The sequence below is a fragment of the Lutra lutra genome, chromosome 14 (genome assembly GCF_902655055.1).
Source record: "Lutra lutra chromosome 14, mLutLut1.2, whole genome shotgun sequence".
Classification (NCBI taxonomy): domain Eukaryota; kingdom Metazoa; phylum Chordata; class Mammalia; order Carnivora; family Mustelidae; genus Lutra; species Lutra lutra.
The window spans coordinates 25279455-25295148 of NC_062291.1; the positions used below are offsets into that span (position 1 = coordinate 25279455).

Here is a 15694-nt window from a genome sequence, read left to right on the forward strand (position 1 = left end):
TAGAAGGTAAATTTCATACACAAATCCTAGACCTGATCCAAAATGGAAACACAGAGTAACCAAGAGAACAAGGACCAGAAGATACTTAGCAAATCCTAAGCAACCTCTCATTAGTTTCTGTCACTGGCCAGTGACATGTCCTTGAGTAAATTGCTTGCCTCTTGAGGACTTATATTCACCATATGAGAGGAGTGTGCATTTCAATTTCTACACCTAAGCTTCCATTACTCTCAGCTAACACCTCTTTATTCGCATTTTTAAGCAAAATTTTTTTTTAATTCACATTTCTATATACTCAGCTATCAGTCTTGGTCCTTTTTCTAAAAAAAAGATTTAGTTATTTATCATTTGAGAGAGAGATAAAGATGCAGGAGGCAGAAGGAGAAGGAGAGACTCTCAAGCAGACTCCCACTGAGTGTGGAGCCTAAGGCAATGCTCATTCTCACAACCTTGAGATCCTGATCGGAACTGAAATCAGGAGTCAGAGGCTTAACCAACTAAGCCTCCCAGGGGCTCCAGTCTTCCTCCTTTTTAAAATATTCTCTCAGCTCTTGCTTCTTAACCATTTCACTTCATAATCTGGGACACAATAAAACTGCCAAGTGAAAACTGCTACTATAATATTAATTTTATTCTGAGTTCTACTGCCAAAATGTTTCTAATATTAGAGACTACTTTGGTGTATTTATTTTTTTAAAAGCTTTGATGATTTGATATTTGACATTAAAATTAAACTATATTGTGTTCTTATTCAAATACTTGAGTACATTAAAAGCCATAGGAAAACTATGCTACTAACCATCTTCCAGTCTGATTTGCAATCTGTTCTTCTAATTTCTGTAGCTCCGATGTGTAAGCCATTATTCGAGCATTGCATACCATGAGATTCTTAACTGCATGCAAGATCTGGTCTTTCTGAGTGCTCAGAGAAAGGAGTTTCCATATTCCTTCTCTCATTCGAATTTCTAAATCTATTTTTTCTTGAATGCTGCAATCCTTTAAAAAAAGAGAGAGAGAGAAAAGTATTCTTGAAAGATAGCAAAAATTCAGAATTATAACATTTCTTTTTACCCCAATAGATGGAAAACATACTAGACATCATTTTAATGTTGTAACATATTGGGAAAGTGACAAACTTTTAATGTATAATAGCACAAATTATATAGCTATTTGATAATGCTCTTTGCAAAACCTTAATTTATTTTATTAGGAAGTTTTTACAATTTAGTAGAGAAACAGAACAGAAATAGGGGTGAGAAACATTACATATTCTTAGCATAATTTCACAAGTTTAAATAATGTCTCCCAAATACTCCTGTCCTCCTAGAACTGCAGAATGTGACCTTATTCGGATATAGAGTTTTACGGATGTAATTAGTTAAGATGAAGTCATACTGTAATAGTATGAGCCCAAACCCAATGACTGGTGTCCTTATAGGAAAGCCACATGAAGAAAGAGACATACACAGAGAGATTACATGCAAAGACTAAAGCAGAGATGGGAGTAATGAGTCTATAAGCAAAGGACCACCAGGCAACAAAAGGAAGCTGGAAAGGGCAAGAGAAAAATTCTTCCCACAGCCCTTAGCAGGAATATGGGCCTGCAGGTGGGTACCTTGACTTCATACTTCTGGACCCCAGAACAATGAGAGAATAAATTTCTACTGTCTAAAGCCACCCAGTTTTGGTAATTTGTTAAAGAATAACCTCAGGAAACTAATACAATAATACAGTAACTAATGTAAACAATATACCATATGCACATATTATATATGTTGTATTGTGGAATGGCAAGATATGATTGATGATACTGAATTAACCAAGGTAAGATTTTCTAAAGGAGAAGATGCTGGAAAAGGGATAAGTTTTAGTCGCTATGGTAAGCAATGTAAATAAAATCTCAGAAGCAAGAGTGAAAGCACTGTGCCCAGAAAATGTCAGAAGCTTTTAGCTATTGGATGGAACAGAGATTTAGAATAGATTTTTGGATACGTTAACTTTAGTTTTTTTTTTTTTTAAGATTTTATTTATTTGAGAGAGAGAGACAGAGATAGTGACAGAGAAAGCAGGAGCAGGGAGGAGAGGGAGAAGCAGGTTCCCTACTGAGCTGGGAGCACCAATGTGGGACTTGATCCCAGTACTCTGGGATTATGACCTGAACTGAAGGCAGAGGACTTAATCGACTCAGCCACCCAGGCGCCCTGTTTACTTTAGTTTTAAGAGTCATCAGGAAACTACTATATCACTTTAGTTCTGAAAGTCTTTTATTCCATACAATTATCTTGTAACAGCCTGGTTCTATACACAATTTATACATGTAACATTAAAATTCTATAAACTCCAACATACTATTTTGATTTAATTCACAGTGGCTTTTAAAAAAAATTATAAACCATTGGATACTCTTTAACTATACTACCAACATAATAATGCTCCAGTATGTTTATTTCTAAAAGTAGAAGTCCTGGCTTCTGTGGTAAAAAATAAATGTTATAATTTACCTTTTAATTGGATCAAAATCTGTATCAAAAATGTAAATGGAATATAATAATGGAAGTTCCAGATATTCAAAAGACAATCTTTTCAAAAGAAAACTAAAAGTTAGGAGAATAAGTCTATGAAAATTACCCTAAAAGAGAAGCTGTAGCAGATGATTTAACTTGTCTATCCAAATCAGTCAAATGCACTATTCGCATACAGAAGAACAGAGCTGTTTAATTACTTTCTGTAATTACATCATCTAATTACCACATAAAAACCTTCTCCAGTAGTAGAACTCAAAACTGGTATATTATATAAATGTAGTCGTTTGCTGGTTTTCCTTCTTTATACATGGCTGAATTTCAACAATTCTGTTTCATCTTTTTATGACTTTGTCAGTCTCAAAGTAAATTCTTCTTTAATGTAATTAATAATTAATTATAAGAATTATCTATGTGACCCATATGTCTATAGAAATAAGCTCTGGCAGGCTGGTTAGTATTGGAGAGTTCATGCAGGGAACAACGTGAAGCCAGGATGAATAGCTTTACCCTACAACTGAAATACAAACAAATACCATCTGCTACCATTAAATTCAATTTTGCTTTTTAATAGTGTGAGGCAGCCAGCTAAACCAGCAGAACAGTTCTTAAAGCTGGCTGCATATTAGAATCGCCTCTGATAGGGGAAGGGCCTTATAAAAGTTCCTAAGTTAAGACTCACCCACCAAAAAACAATTAGACTCTCTGGAGGTGGAGCCCGAGTTTTTGTTGCTGCTGTTTTTCTGTTTTTTATTTTAAGTTCCTCTGGTGATTCAATGTACAGCCAGGGTAGAGATCCACCACTGTAGTACTTGAAATTCCATAGCAATCTGGAAAGTTGCAACAACCTTAAGGAACCAGTAGGTGGCCACAAACACGTTAAAGAATCAGTTTGGACTTCTAGGGTTTCCATCTTATAAATGAAGATTGTCTTCTCTTCATCACTTATTGATAAAGACTATAAAACTATAGAGGCTTGGGAAATAGTGCAGAAATGAAATGCAAAGTTAGGACTTCTTTTTTAAATCACCTTATTTGTAAGGTTAAATATTCATTAAGGAAATGAGATGTATCTAATATATTAACATTAGAAATCTATCCTTTAGAGCAGGGATCAGCAAACTATTGCCCAGTCAATGCTAGTCTTTTTGTAAATAAACTTGTACTGGGGCACAGTCACACTCATTTGTGTTATCCAAAGCTACTTTCAAGTACCATGGCAGATTTGAGTAGTCTCAACTAAGACCATGTGGCTCACAAAGCTGAAAATATTTACCTACCTGTTCTTTTGCAGAAAAAGTTCGCTGATCCCTAACCCAGCCAAATTAACATTCATAGTAAACTAGTTTACCTCACCTATTCTACAGTGAGCGAATGTGGATCCGGGAGGGCTGACATAAGTGAGATGAATTAAGTGTATGTACACTTTAGAATGTACTGGTGTTTAAAAAAAAAAAAAAAAAGCTATGGTGTTAGCTAGTTTTGTGGTCTCTGCAACTTTAGTATACATCTATACTTCACAAACAGAGAAAACCTCTTTGGTTAAGTGATATTACTCTAGCCAAGAAAGTCTTTATGGAGTCAAAGAACTTAATTTTAGTTAGTAAGGGGTGCAAAGTGCTCCCGGGGTAATAGTTGATGTGTTATCCACAGTGAGAACAATGATCTTGTAATGAGGGCACAGACTGAGCCCCAAAGTGTAAAAGGACGGAGATAAAATCCCTATTGCTGCTGCCTCAACCATAATAGCAGAGTCAAGACTGAGTAGGCCCCAAGACAAAAGCATATACCTGTCCTTCTTAGAAATGTCAGAAAGCAAGTCTCCAGAAAGAGCCAAGAATGGGGGGAAAGCCTTCCTTTTGCCATTTCTTCTTCAATTTTCTAAATGAGAGTTTCCTTGTAATCAAGTCAAATGAAGCTTATGGCACTGTCCTGATCATGTATCTAAAGTCAGGCTGATAAAAATAAATGGACAGACCAAGGCTAAAAATGAAACAGGAAAAGGACTTAAAAGTGCAAATCTAGATTATGTAGAAAACAGAAAGATACTAGTTTTGAAGAGCTAGAAAGGGACAAAGGAAGTCCAAAGAAAATGGCCTTAGTGTTGAAATTAAGTATGGACTTAAAAAATATATATGTGAAGTTGGGCTGCTGATAAGACTACTGTAGTAATCCAGATAGAAACTATTACCTACCTCATGGATATAGTTATACGATGTTCACTAAGAGGCCAGGATGAAAAAGACTGCAAATGAGTATTTATAGCATACATCCTTCTTCTAAAAGATATTGCAGGTTATTTCAAAAATTGTTTATGTACAGAAAAAATCTGGAAATTGTTAATAGTGGTCATTCTGGGAAATGGCATTAGAGAAAGAATTCTTACATTCATGTTTCTATATACATTTACTTTGGTGAAATGACATAATGAGATAGGGAAACTGAAGAACTCCATAAAAATCTGTCTTTTGCTTTTTTTCCTGCTTCTATTCTTGCTAGGACTTGACCCACACCCCACTTTACACATGCCTTGTAATGCAAATAGTGTATGTCCTCCTTGTAAGGGTCAAGGAGTTCAAGATTTCTCTAGAACAGATAACATCCAAGAAAGAATCAGATGAGAATGACTGGAGGAATCTACCATATGTGTATTCCAGACCACCAGCACTAGACATCTTGACACCAAGACCCCCCTCAGCTCCTCCACCCGGGCTCCAAGCAATAACACTTGGGTCCTCGTCTTTGTTCTAACCGGTTCCTGGTTATCTGAGAGGATACATACACCACAGCGTTATCCTCAATAAAAATCCGCAGACCCCAAACTAAGACAAGACTCATGCTCCTTTTCTAAGTTTCCTGAGCATTCGTCCTTATCTGCTCTCTATCTTCAATAAACTCTTCCACCTCCTATGGGCTCAGACGAGATTTCCATCCTGCAAGAAGCTAAGGACCTTCTTAGCTAGTCCTATGGGACCCCATTCTGGGTCCTCTGATCCAGCCTGCTGGCACCAATAGCATTACATCTTAATCTCATTTTTATTACGATTTCTAAAGTTTAAATATTTGTAAGAAAAGCTAGGTGGCTGCCCCAACATCTCAGATGAACGGGACAAGAAATGGTAAGAAAACCGTTTTCTCTCAAGTATATTCTGAGTGTTAGGTACTATCCTAAGTATTTTATTTTATTTTTGTTTTAAAGATTTTCCTTATTTATTTGACAGACAGAGATCACAGGTAGGCAGAGAGGCAGGCAGAGAGAGAGGAAGGGAAACAGGCTCCCTGCTGAGCAGAGAGCCCGACGTGGGGCTCGATCCCAGGGTCCTGGGATCATGACCTAAGCCGAAAGCAGAGGCTTTAACCCACTGAGCCACCCAGGCGTCCCTATCCTAAGTATTTTAAAGAGGTTCTCAACTCCCAATAACTTTCTAAGATAAGCATCTTACCCATTTTACAACTGTGAAAACTAAGAACTTAGAAAAGACAGATAACTTATTCAAGGTTGTATAACAAGCAGAGTTGGATTTGACCTTAAACTGACTCCAAAGCCAATACTGTGTGTACTCACAGATGACTCCAAGGTTTGAACAGAGGTGTTTCACTAGTATTTGACCACCCAAGAATTTCTGGCCCTATCCCTAATAGATGGCAGGTTCATTAATATCAAAGGAAAAACAGCATATAAAAATTCAGTTAGTCAAGTATAAAATTCTCTTACTGACCCTCAATATTAGGTTGAAACCTATTGCTATTTTGCAATTTTTATTCAAGATCCTAACAGAAGGAATTCCACAACTCTATTATTTGCTTTTCTTGCTGCCTAAGAAATCATTAAATACTGTACCTTCTCACATGAAAATAATCCAGCCCTTGTGTATAATTATTTATTTTCATTCCACGTAGCTAAACTTCTTTCATGACCTTATCCTCTTCTTTCGTATAATTCCTAAATATTACTGCTGCACACAGCTAAATAAATATACTCAAACCACTATACAAACACCTATGTAATGCACACAAGAACTTCCACAGATTGCCAATTCACTAGAAATCAAGATTTTGTTAACAATCGGGACAGCCAAAGTACATAAAGGAGAGGACAGAAAAGAAGTATTTTACATTAAAATGTTTGAAATTTTTGAAAATGCTGGCATAAAACAGCATTACTAATAAAGGAGTTGGACTTTTCTGCATAATGATTCTTAATGTCTTGCTTTATTTTTCTCAGTATTATTATTTTTTTAAGATTTTATTTATTTATTTGACAGAGAGAGATCACAAGTAGACGGAGAGGCAGGCAGAGAGAGAGAGGGAAGCAGGCTTCTTGCTGAGCAGAGAGCCCGATGTGGGACTCGCTCCCAGGACCCTGAGATCATGACCTGAGCCGAAGGCAGCGGCTTAACCCACTGAGCCACCCAGGCGCCCTTTTCTCAGTATTATTGAAGATTTACTAACGATGTTGTATCTACTGAGGATTCTAACAAAGAATAATTTTCTAAGGAAAGGCTTTGCCAGGATTCTAAGCAAAGACAATATAAAATGCCTCATAGTCTGCCAATTTTGACCTACAAAACTGATATTTTCATACAGTTTAGGCTATCTCAGAATTCAGGAAAATAAGATAGAAATTAAAATAGAAGTGAAGCTCCAGCTTAAAGATCAGTTTTCTTTTAAGACTCTAAAATTATGGTTAAGGGGGGAAAACAACATTTTAATAACTGGTTTCCCTAAGAAAAAATGCTGCTCTCTAGGAAGTAAAAAGGTTTCTAACCCGCACTTTACATGGCGAAATAGCAATCTATCAAACTTCTTTCTTATCCAATTCAAAAAGGACCCACTTTCAATTTTCTGAAGTTCCAAGGTTGCAGTTTACTCCCCCACCCTGCCCCTCTAGTTTCTGTCGTGCGTAGACAGCGGTCCAGTACTTGTGCTGCCGTCAAATCAAGTGATAAGCAAACTGTCCTCCCCGGGCCTCGGGTGGGCTTCTTGGAATTCCCGGAACCTGCATTTCCCCAGCATCACCTACGCTTGGGCGGGGAGTTCCAAACCCTGCACGGTGCCGGGAAGCAGCGGGCAGGTGCGCCCGGAAACGCACGGCGGAACTCTGGCATCGCTTCCCCACTCGGGTCTGTCTGTTCCATGAGAAACCGGGGACCGTGGGGAATGCGGAGATTTCTAAGCTCCCTTGGAGCCTCAAAAGTGCGGCCTCCTAGTCCTTCCTTTTGTTTCTGGTCACCGCTGGATAGGAGACGCGGCCTGGGGTTTTCTCAACGCCGAGGCACAACGGGGGCCTGAGGACCTGAAGCCGGGCCCTTCGTCACTCACCTGCTGGGCAGGAAGGCCCGCCAGGCGGAGCTCGGGACCCCTCACGGTCTGTCCCTCCATCTCCCGCGCCACAGCCCGGGCCGCCGTCACTCCTCCACGGGTAAGATTTGAAAATCCCGCCGCTCGCCTGAGCCGCGGAGGACGCCAACCGCCGTCCTGGCCGTACCAAGTCCGGCCGCAGGGGGAGGGGCGCGGGGGGCGTCCCGCCGGAGGGCGCACGCGCAGTGGGAGCGCCCCGAGCCCGGGCCTCCAGAGTGGGAAGCCGGCGGAGAACCGAGCTTGCACAGCCCGCGGAGAAGTGGGGCGCGGACCGCCGACTTAAAGCCATGACTGGAGTGTGGGCGGGCCTGGGGCGCGAGTGGGCAGGGCCGTGGGTAGAGCGTTGGCCACGGAGCTCACCTGGCCCGGCGCAGGGTTTCTGCTGCTGGTGGTGGTCGATGCAAGTCTTTGGTGCTGAATGCATTTTCCCTGCATCCCGGTGCAGGCTCTCCCTCCAGGGCTCTTGCGCTGGCTGCAGTCCCTGCGTTCTTACGAACGACTCGGGGACACACAGTATCACTGGGAGCCTATGGTGTCATTCCCAGAGAACCAAGGGACACTGCTCCCAGCTCTCACACAGCACAGGGTCATTCAGAGACCACGGCCCTGTTAACTCGGCTAGTGGGATGCTGTGGCATTTCACAAGGTCTTTTCTTTTGTCCCCGTTGTTTCTTTATAATTCCATATACCCCCACCACACACGCCCAAGTAGTGTGTTCTTCTTGCAAAGATTTCTTTCCTGAAAGTAGTTTATTCTTTTCTTGCAAAATACTTTTCATTACTCCTTCCCCACCAGCATCCAAGCGAATGATGTATTATTTTCCCAGAGCCCCATTTTTTTGCTGTCCCTAAAGACCACCACAAAGCTCTTTTTTTTTTTTTTTAAGATTTTATATTAGAGAGAGAGAGCCCAAGCTGGGGGGTGGGGGGAGAATCAAAGGGAGAGAGAGAAGCAGACTTCCCTCTGAGCAGGGAGCTCTTCATGGGCTCAATCTGGGGACTCTGATCTGGGGTCTCCCGGATCATGACCTTCAGCAAGAGGCTGAAGACTCCCAGGTACCCCCCATGCAAAGATTCTTTAAAGAGTCTTATTATTAATCATAATGGGAAAGTATGGAATCTTTAAAAGGAAAAATTGGAGTGCTAAAGATTTCAAGCCCTTGTAAGATCGTTATGAATATATTGTCCTGGCCTATCCTGACTTACCCTTGAAAAGGCAATAGGACTCCTCTTTGACTTCTGACAGTTTTTTCTCCTAAGTACAAAATCAACCAAATCAACTCTCCCACCATCCCCTCATAGAAGACCTTGGGCACTTTTCCTTCAATGAACTGGACGAAAATATTTTTTTATTTGCCTGAGACATTCCCTGTTTGGATTTGCTGTCCCAGTGTCCCACCAATCTTGCACTTGTCCAAAGTGAATAATAAATTGTATGGTCACATAATCCACAAGGCTCTTTTTAAGCAGCTGGTTTGAAGATTTACTTCTGAAAATATGGAGAGTGCCTGTCCTCTCAAATAGGTAATTGCCTCTTTGAGGCCCTCTGGAATAGATGATACTCGGAGCTTCCCAGCTAGGAATGACCATCCCCTTGCATTAGGAATGTATGGTCATTAGGAATGACCCATATTCTTACACACAACTATAAAATGTGTACAGCTCAAATTACCAACACAATGAGTTCACCTCATTCTCTCCAAGCACAGATCTGAATTCCAAAGTCATTAGGTACCCTTCCCCCAATGCACACCCCTCTCTTATGCTTACCACTTTGTGATATAATTATCCCCTACTCAAAGTGAGCTGCATGAGCCTAGTAGAATACCTGACTCATAAAGGAAATACACACAGGGAGCTCATCATCAGACATATATTATTTGTCATATAACACAGCTCTCAGACTCCAACCAAAATACTTATAGAAACCATCACTTTATGGAAACAGACAAGCCAACCAGTTTTAAATTGGACACAGATGTAGGAATATGTGATGAGTAAATACTACTTGGAGATGCATTTATTCTTGAAAAAAGAGATCTAGGAAAAGGCATATTTAGTAATTATCTGTGGAATTGACAGTTGTTATTAAAGACCTTTCTCCTTGGAGAAGATATATTGTAGGCCTATCTCTTTATTATTATTCATCAAGGGATGTGTCCAGGAAGTACTTAAGTTATAACTATCATATGGTGATTTAAATACCTCCAAGCAGGAATGCTGTTTCCTTATTTGCCCCCAGGTCCTTCTGGTAGTTTCATCAAACATAGTTTTCTCTGGTATATGTGATGCACATAAAAAAGAGATGGAAACTACCAAAAGTTTAAAGATTTCACATGAGTAGTCTGGTTAGCTTGAGAAGGAAGGAAAGAAGGAATTTAAACAACTCCCAGGAAGTAAAAAGTATGACATTTTACCATTTCACCTGTTTAAAAAATAACAATTGGGCATCTCGTTTGAGAGCTAACATCCCACCCTCTGCGGGCTCCTGAAGTCGATGGATGCTTACCTAATTGCCCAGTATAAAAGCTTCACTGGGGTGCCTGGGTGGCTCAATTGGTTAAGTGACCGCCTTCAGCTCAGGTCATGATCCTGGAGTCGCAGGATCGAGTCCCACATAAGGCTCCCTGCTCGGCAGGGAGTCTGCTTCTCCTGCTGACTTTTCTCCTCTCTCTCTCTCTCTTTCAAATAAATAAATAAAATCTTTAAAAAAAAAAATAAAAGCTTCAGATGAAAGGTGAATGATGGGATTACTAGTCTACCAATATTACTTCCCGTGATAAGTTCAACATGTAAGACTAATTACAAGTTATTTGTTATCTCTAATATAACAAATAGATAATATTTAAAAATTAATTAATATAAAATCAGTATTTGACATAGGACAGCCAATTTAGATAATACTAATAAATGTTAAAGCACATTTTTTTCTTCTCTTAATCCCTGCATTCCTCTTTTTAAATCTCTAGAAGGCCAAAAGAAAGGAAAATACTGAAGGGGAAATCGGCTCTCTTACATAATAGACCCATTATGTTTAAAAATGTGATCTGCCCCAGAAACAGGTAACTGTTGTGGTTTCTAATATCCTCCTATACTCTCGTAAAAAACTCCTATTAAAAAATTCTTTCAGTGCTTCCTTATTCATCTGTTGTCTTGTAGGCGATGCATTTAAAACGAACTTGATAGACTAGAGCTATAGTTTGAATCATATACAAAAAAAAGAAAAAACTGAAGTAAAGATGCTGAGCAGAGGTGCAGCATTTGATTAAATGAATAAGCCATAATCTACAAATAGCAGAAGCATCATATAATCATAAGGAGGTATGGAAGACAGAATTTGAGGACTTATTAGCTCTATGACCTTGGGCAAGCCACTCAGTGTCCTTATTTATAAAACAAGTATAATAATACCCAGCTCGTTTTTAAAAAGTTGTTGGGAGACTCAGATGAGATAAGATTTGTGAGAGTGCTTTATAAACTGGTTATCCACACAAGCATGAGACATTGCTACTGTAGGAAGGAAACCTTAGAACCTGTAGGCCAGTGTACAGGACCCACAGAACCCTGAGAACTGAATGAGTAAATCTTATGTGAATAGGGTTGGGTATATTCAAAATAGACCACCTACCCCTGAAAAATAATTAATACCATGATTATATTATAAAGAACTACAAATCAATAAAAAATCCAACTGGAAAATGGTCAAATGTTATGGTAGGCATATTGTAGGAGATTAAACCCAAGTGGCAAATAAACTGTGAAAAGTTGCTCAACTTTATTGTGTTTTGATCTGTAAATTAGCAATTTACAGATTAAGGCCTGAACAAGATAATATTTTATAGTTACTAGATTGGTAAATATGAAAAAGGTTGATAATACTAAGGACTGGACAATTTACAGGTGAAAAGGATATTATACTCTGATAGAAGTGATATAAATTTGTGCAATTACTTTGGGAAAAAATCAGAAGTATCTTGCAAAGTTAAGAATGTATATACCAAGCCATTCCACTGTTAGTTACATATATCCTTGAGGAACTTCTTACAAATGTGTACAAACAACATGTTTGTAATAGCAAAAATATAAAACAACCCAAATGTTCATTTCACGACAATGGATAAAAAAAAATTGTGGTGGTGTACCTAATGACATATGTCAGTAAAAATGAGTAAACCATAGATACATGTAACATCATGGCTGAATCTTGGAAATATTGAATGAAGGAATCAAGTTGTAGAGGAGTACATAGAATATGTAATTTTTACGAAGCTGAATAAGAGAATCTAAACTTTTGTTTAGGAACACATACATGTGATAAAATGCTTATATTTTAAAAGGAAGAGAGTGCCAAGAACAAAACTCAGAATAGTGCTAAGAACAAAACAGGATAGTGACTATCTCTGGGAGAAAGGCAAGGGGATGCGAGGGAGACTGAGCAGGCAGATACAAAGCTACTAGTAATGTTTTAGTTCTTAAGCTGGATAGTAGGTTCCCAGGTTATTTATTTTATTTTTTTTTTTTTGAATTTTTTTTTTTAATTTTTTTATTTTTTTTCAGCATAACAGTATTAATTATTTTTGCACCACACCCAGTGCTCCATGCAATCCGTGCCCTCTACAATACCCACCACCTGGTGCCCCCAACCTCCCACCCCCCACCCCTTCAAAATTCTCAGATCGTTTTTCAGAGTCCATAGTCTCTCATGGTTCACCTCCCTTCCAATTTCCCTCAACTCCCTTCTCCTCTCCATCTCCCCTTGTCCTCCATGCTATTTGTTATGCTCCACAAATAAGTGAAACCATATGATAATTGACTCTCTCTGCTTGACTTATTTCACTCAGCATAATCTCTTCCAGTCCCGTCCAGGTTATTTATTTTAGTGTTTACCGAGTAACTTACATATATATTGCATATATTCTTTTGTGTGCCTTCCACATGTCGTACTAGAAATCATTCAAAGATATTTGAAATATTCTTGTACAAGATAAACAATGGTGATAATGTATGGTCTTTTAAAAAATTCTTACTTGGCAAAATGATATTTTTTGGTTTCCAAATTTGACTTACATTTGATTCATTTGCAGTACATTTTAGTATGTGAAAGTGTGAAAGAACAGCTGTAATGCGCTGTTGCCTGTGCCCAGTGAGAGATGAAAGCTGGCCATGTGGGTTGATCTATGAACGCTTAAAAGCCATTGCTTGGGAGCTTGGACGGCTGGTGAGGTAGGTAGATTTTGCAAAGGATGAGAAGTTTGTCAGCAGGTAGGGATGAAGTGAAGTGCAATTTGAGTAGTTACTGTTAATGTGACCTGTGTATTACACATAGGCCTAAGGACATTCAAATGACATTAAAATCAGAGGGCTCTCTACTGAGCAAGAAAATCTGCCAGAGGAATTAGGTACATGACTTGAATCAGTGGTCTGCAAACAGCAGCACACAAAAACTTCCCAAAGTTGTATAGGCTTGGGCAGTGTTAAAGGAATCATTGTTAAGATCTTCGGTTTACATTCCCCAACCTGCAATTGATCTATCTAAGGTACCTGTTGTCTGGGCCTCACATTGATCCACCTTTGCACAGTCACCTTTTCCCACTTGACAAAAGACATCACTGTCAGCCATCCCTACTACAGCCTTGCTCCTGGGTATAAAAACCATCTGGGGGCAAAGGGGCAATTAAATTCATTGGTGTTGCTGTTGCTACAATTGATGAACCAGGGGCGTTATTGCTTACTAGCAGAGGTAGACTTGGTGTTGAGAACTGTCTCATTCTAGCATTAATTTCTGCTCATGGATACATGAACTATTGGAGGAAAAATAGGGCTCATCTACCTCATTAGGAGATTCATTTCCAGAAAACTTTTACTTTTGATATTTAGTATTGATCTGTTATAATTCATCATACACTTATTTTGTATCAATTGTATACTACTAACAATTTAAATAATATAATCCAAATCATTAAATCTTAAAGTCACATGAAATGTAAAAATGTGTAAAATTCCAATTTATACTTATATGCTTGCTGAAGAGAAACTTGATAGGATGAACAATAAAGACCTCGAGCATAAAAATATTTTATGTAAGCAGAAAAGTCTGTGGAGAAAGTGGAATAAAAATAGCAGTTCGAGTAGGAAAAGGAGCAATGTAAAATTTCTGATTTAGAGATAAAGTGGTTCAGGTCTTTTCTAAATGGAAAATGGTGGCTGAGTATCAAATCTTTAACATTTGAGATGCCATTAGATACACTTAGTAAATATAATGACTTAAATTGTACATTGTAATTATTTTCAATACACCAACAATTATATCCTTTGAAACTATTTAAATATATGCTAAAACATGACAGATGCCCCCTTAAAAATAAATTAAGAGGTAAAAAGTTTTTAAAAATTATTTTAGGAGTTTTGCACAAGTATTTTGGAAAACGGCTGATTTAGATATCTGATGGTTTCACACTGCAAGACCTGGATGTGTCTGTCTGATAGAGAAGCCTGGTTGCAGACTCACTTCTTTCAATTTTTCTCTGATTCTGCTCCTCCACTTCCCACCATCCCTTGTTGTCTCTCCTATCCAATTCTAGTTTCCCAAACAGACTCAACTCCTTTTCTAGGAATTTTTTTCTTCAAGTGAATTAATACTATCAATTAGGCAAAGGACAAATTCATGTCTTCCTGCTCTCGTTCTGGAGATGATATTCTCTTTATAGATATTCGCCATTGTTTCCTCCTTTCTCTGTCTTTGCTCTTTCACGTAAAATTCTGAATCCGTTTCCCAAGTTCTGAAGCAACAACAAAGAAGTCTGTTGGAATTCTATTGTATTGACTTAAGAGGAAACTTACATGTTTTGGGTATTGAGAGTTCTTCTCCATGAACATCACATATGTTGCAAATTTAGATCTTCCTTAATGTTTTTCAATAAAAGTTGTATACATTTTTCCACATAGGCTTTACGTATCTTTTGTTCCACATATTTTTGGATTCCTTATATCTCTTCTTGCTGCAGTAAATAATGGCTTTAAAAATATGTCTTCTGTTTGTGGCTAGTCTATAAAAATAATCCTGAGAACCCTCCTACACTGTTGGTGGGAATGCAAGGTGGTGCAGCCACTCTGGAAAACAGCATGGAGGTTCCTCAAAAAGTTGACAATAGAGCTACCCTACAACCCAGCAATTGCACTACTGGGTATTTACCCTAAAGATACAAATGCAGTGATCTGAAGGGGCACATGCACCCAAATGTTTATAGCAGCAATGTCCACAATAGCCAAATTATGGAAAGAACCTAGATGTCCATCAACAGATGAATGGATAAAGAAGATGGGGTATATATACACAATGGAATACTATGCAGCCATCAAAAGAAATGAAATCTTGCCATTTGAGATGACATAGATGGAACTAGAGGGTATTATGCTTAGCGAAATAAGTCAATCAGAGAAAGATGATTATCATATGATCTCCCTGATATGAGGCAATATGGGAGGTTTGGGGAGTAGGAAAAGAATAAATGAAACAAGATGGGATCAGGAAAGGAGACAAACCATAAGAGACTCTTAATCTCACAAAACAAACTGAGGATTGCCGGGGTGGGGGGGGAGGGAGAGGGTGGTTGGGTTATCTACATTGGGGAAGGTATGTGCTATGGTGAGTGCTGTGAAGTGTGTAAACCTGGCAATTCACAGACCTGTACCCCTGGAGCTAATAATACATTACATATTAATAAAAAAAAAATTTTAAATTCTCCATTTTCTTGCCTCTTTGTGGCTGAATTCTGAGTATTTTTCCATCTTGATATTTCTTTATCTGTGTC

The 15694-nt window shown here is 38.7% G+C and overlaps 1 protein-coding gene across 5 annotated transcripts in view; it reads right to left on the minus strand.

Annotated features, from left to right (window-relative positions):
* The window catches only part of RTKN2 (rhotekin 2), a 79022-nt gene extending 70876 nt beyond the window's left edge, over positions 1 to 8146 (minus strand). For 3 of the 5 annotated variants that reach the window (XR_007122718.1, XM_047702749.1, XM_047702750.1), the window contains exons 1-2: positions 7845 to 8146; positions 800 to 996 (exon numbers count right to left, since the gene is read on the minus strand). Coding sequence is in view for 2 of the 5 variants with exons in the window: in XM_047702749.1 (XP_047558705.1) it covers positions 800 to 996; positions 7845 to 7904 (257 nt within the window). In the remaining 3 variants the exon portion in view is untranslated. The remainder of the gene's footprint in view (positions 1 to 799; positions 997 to 7844) is intronic. The other 2 variants (XM_047702751.1, XM_047702752.1) reach the window with 2 other exon arrangements.
* Positions 8147 to 15694: the final 7548 nt, after the last annotated feature.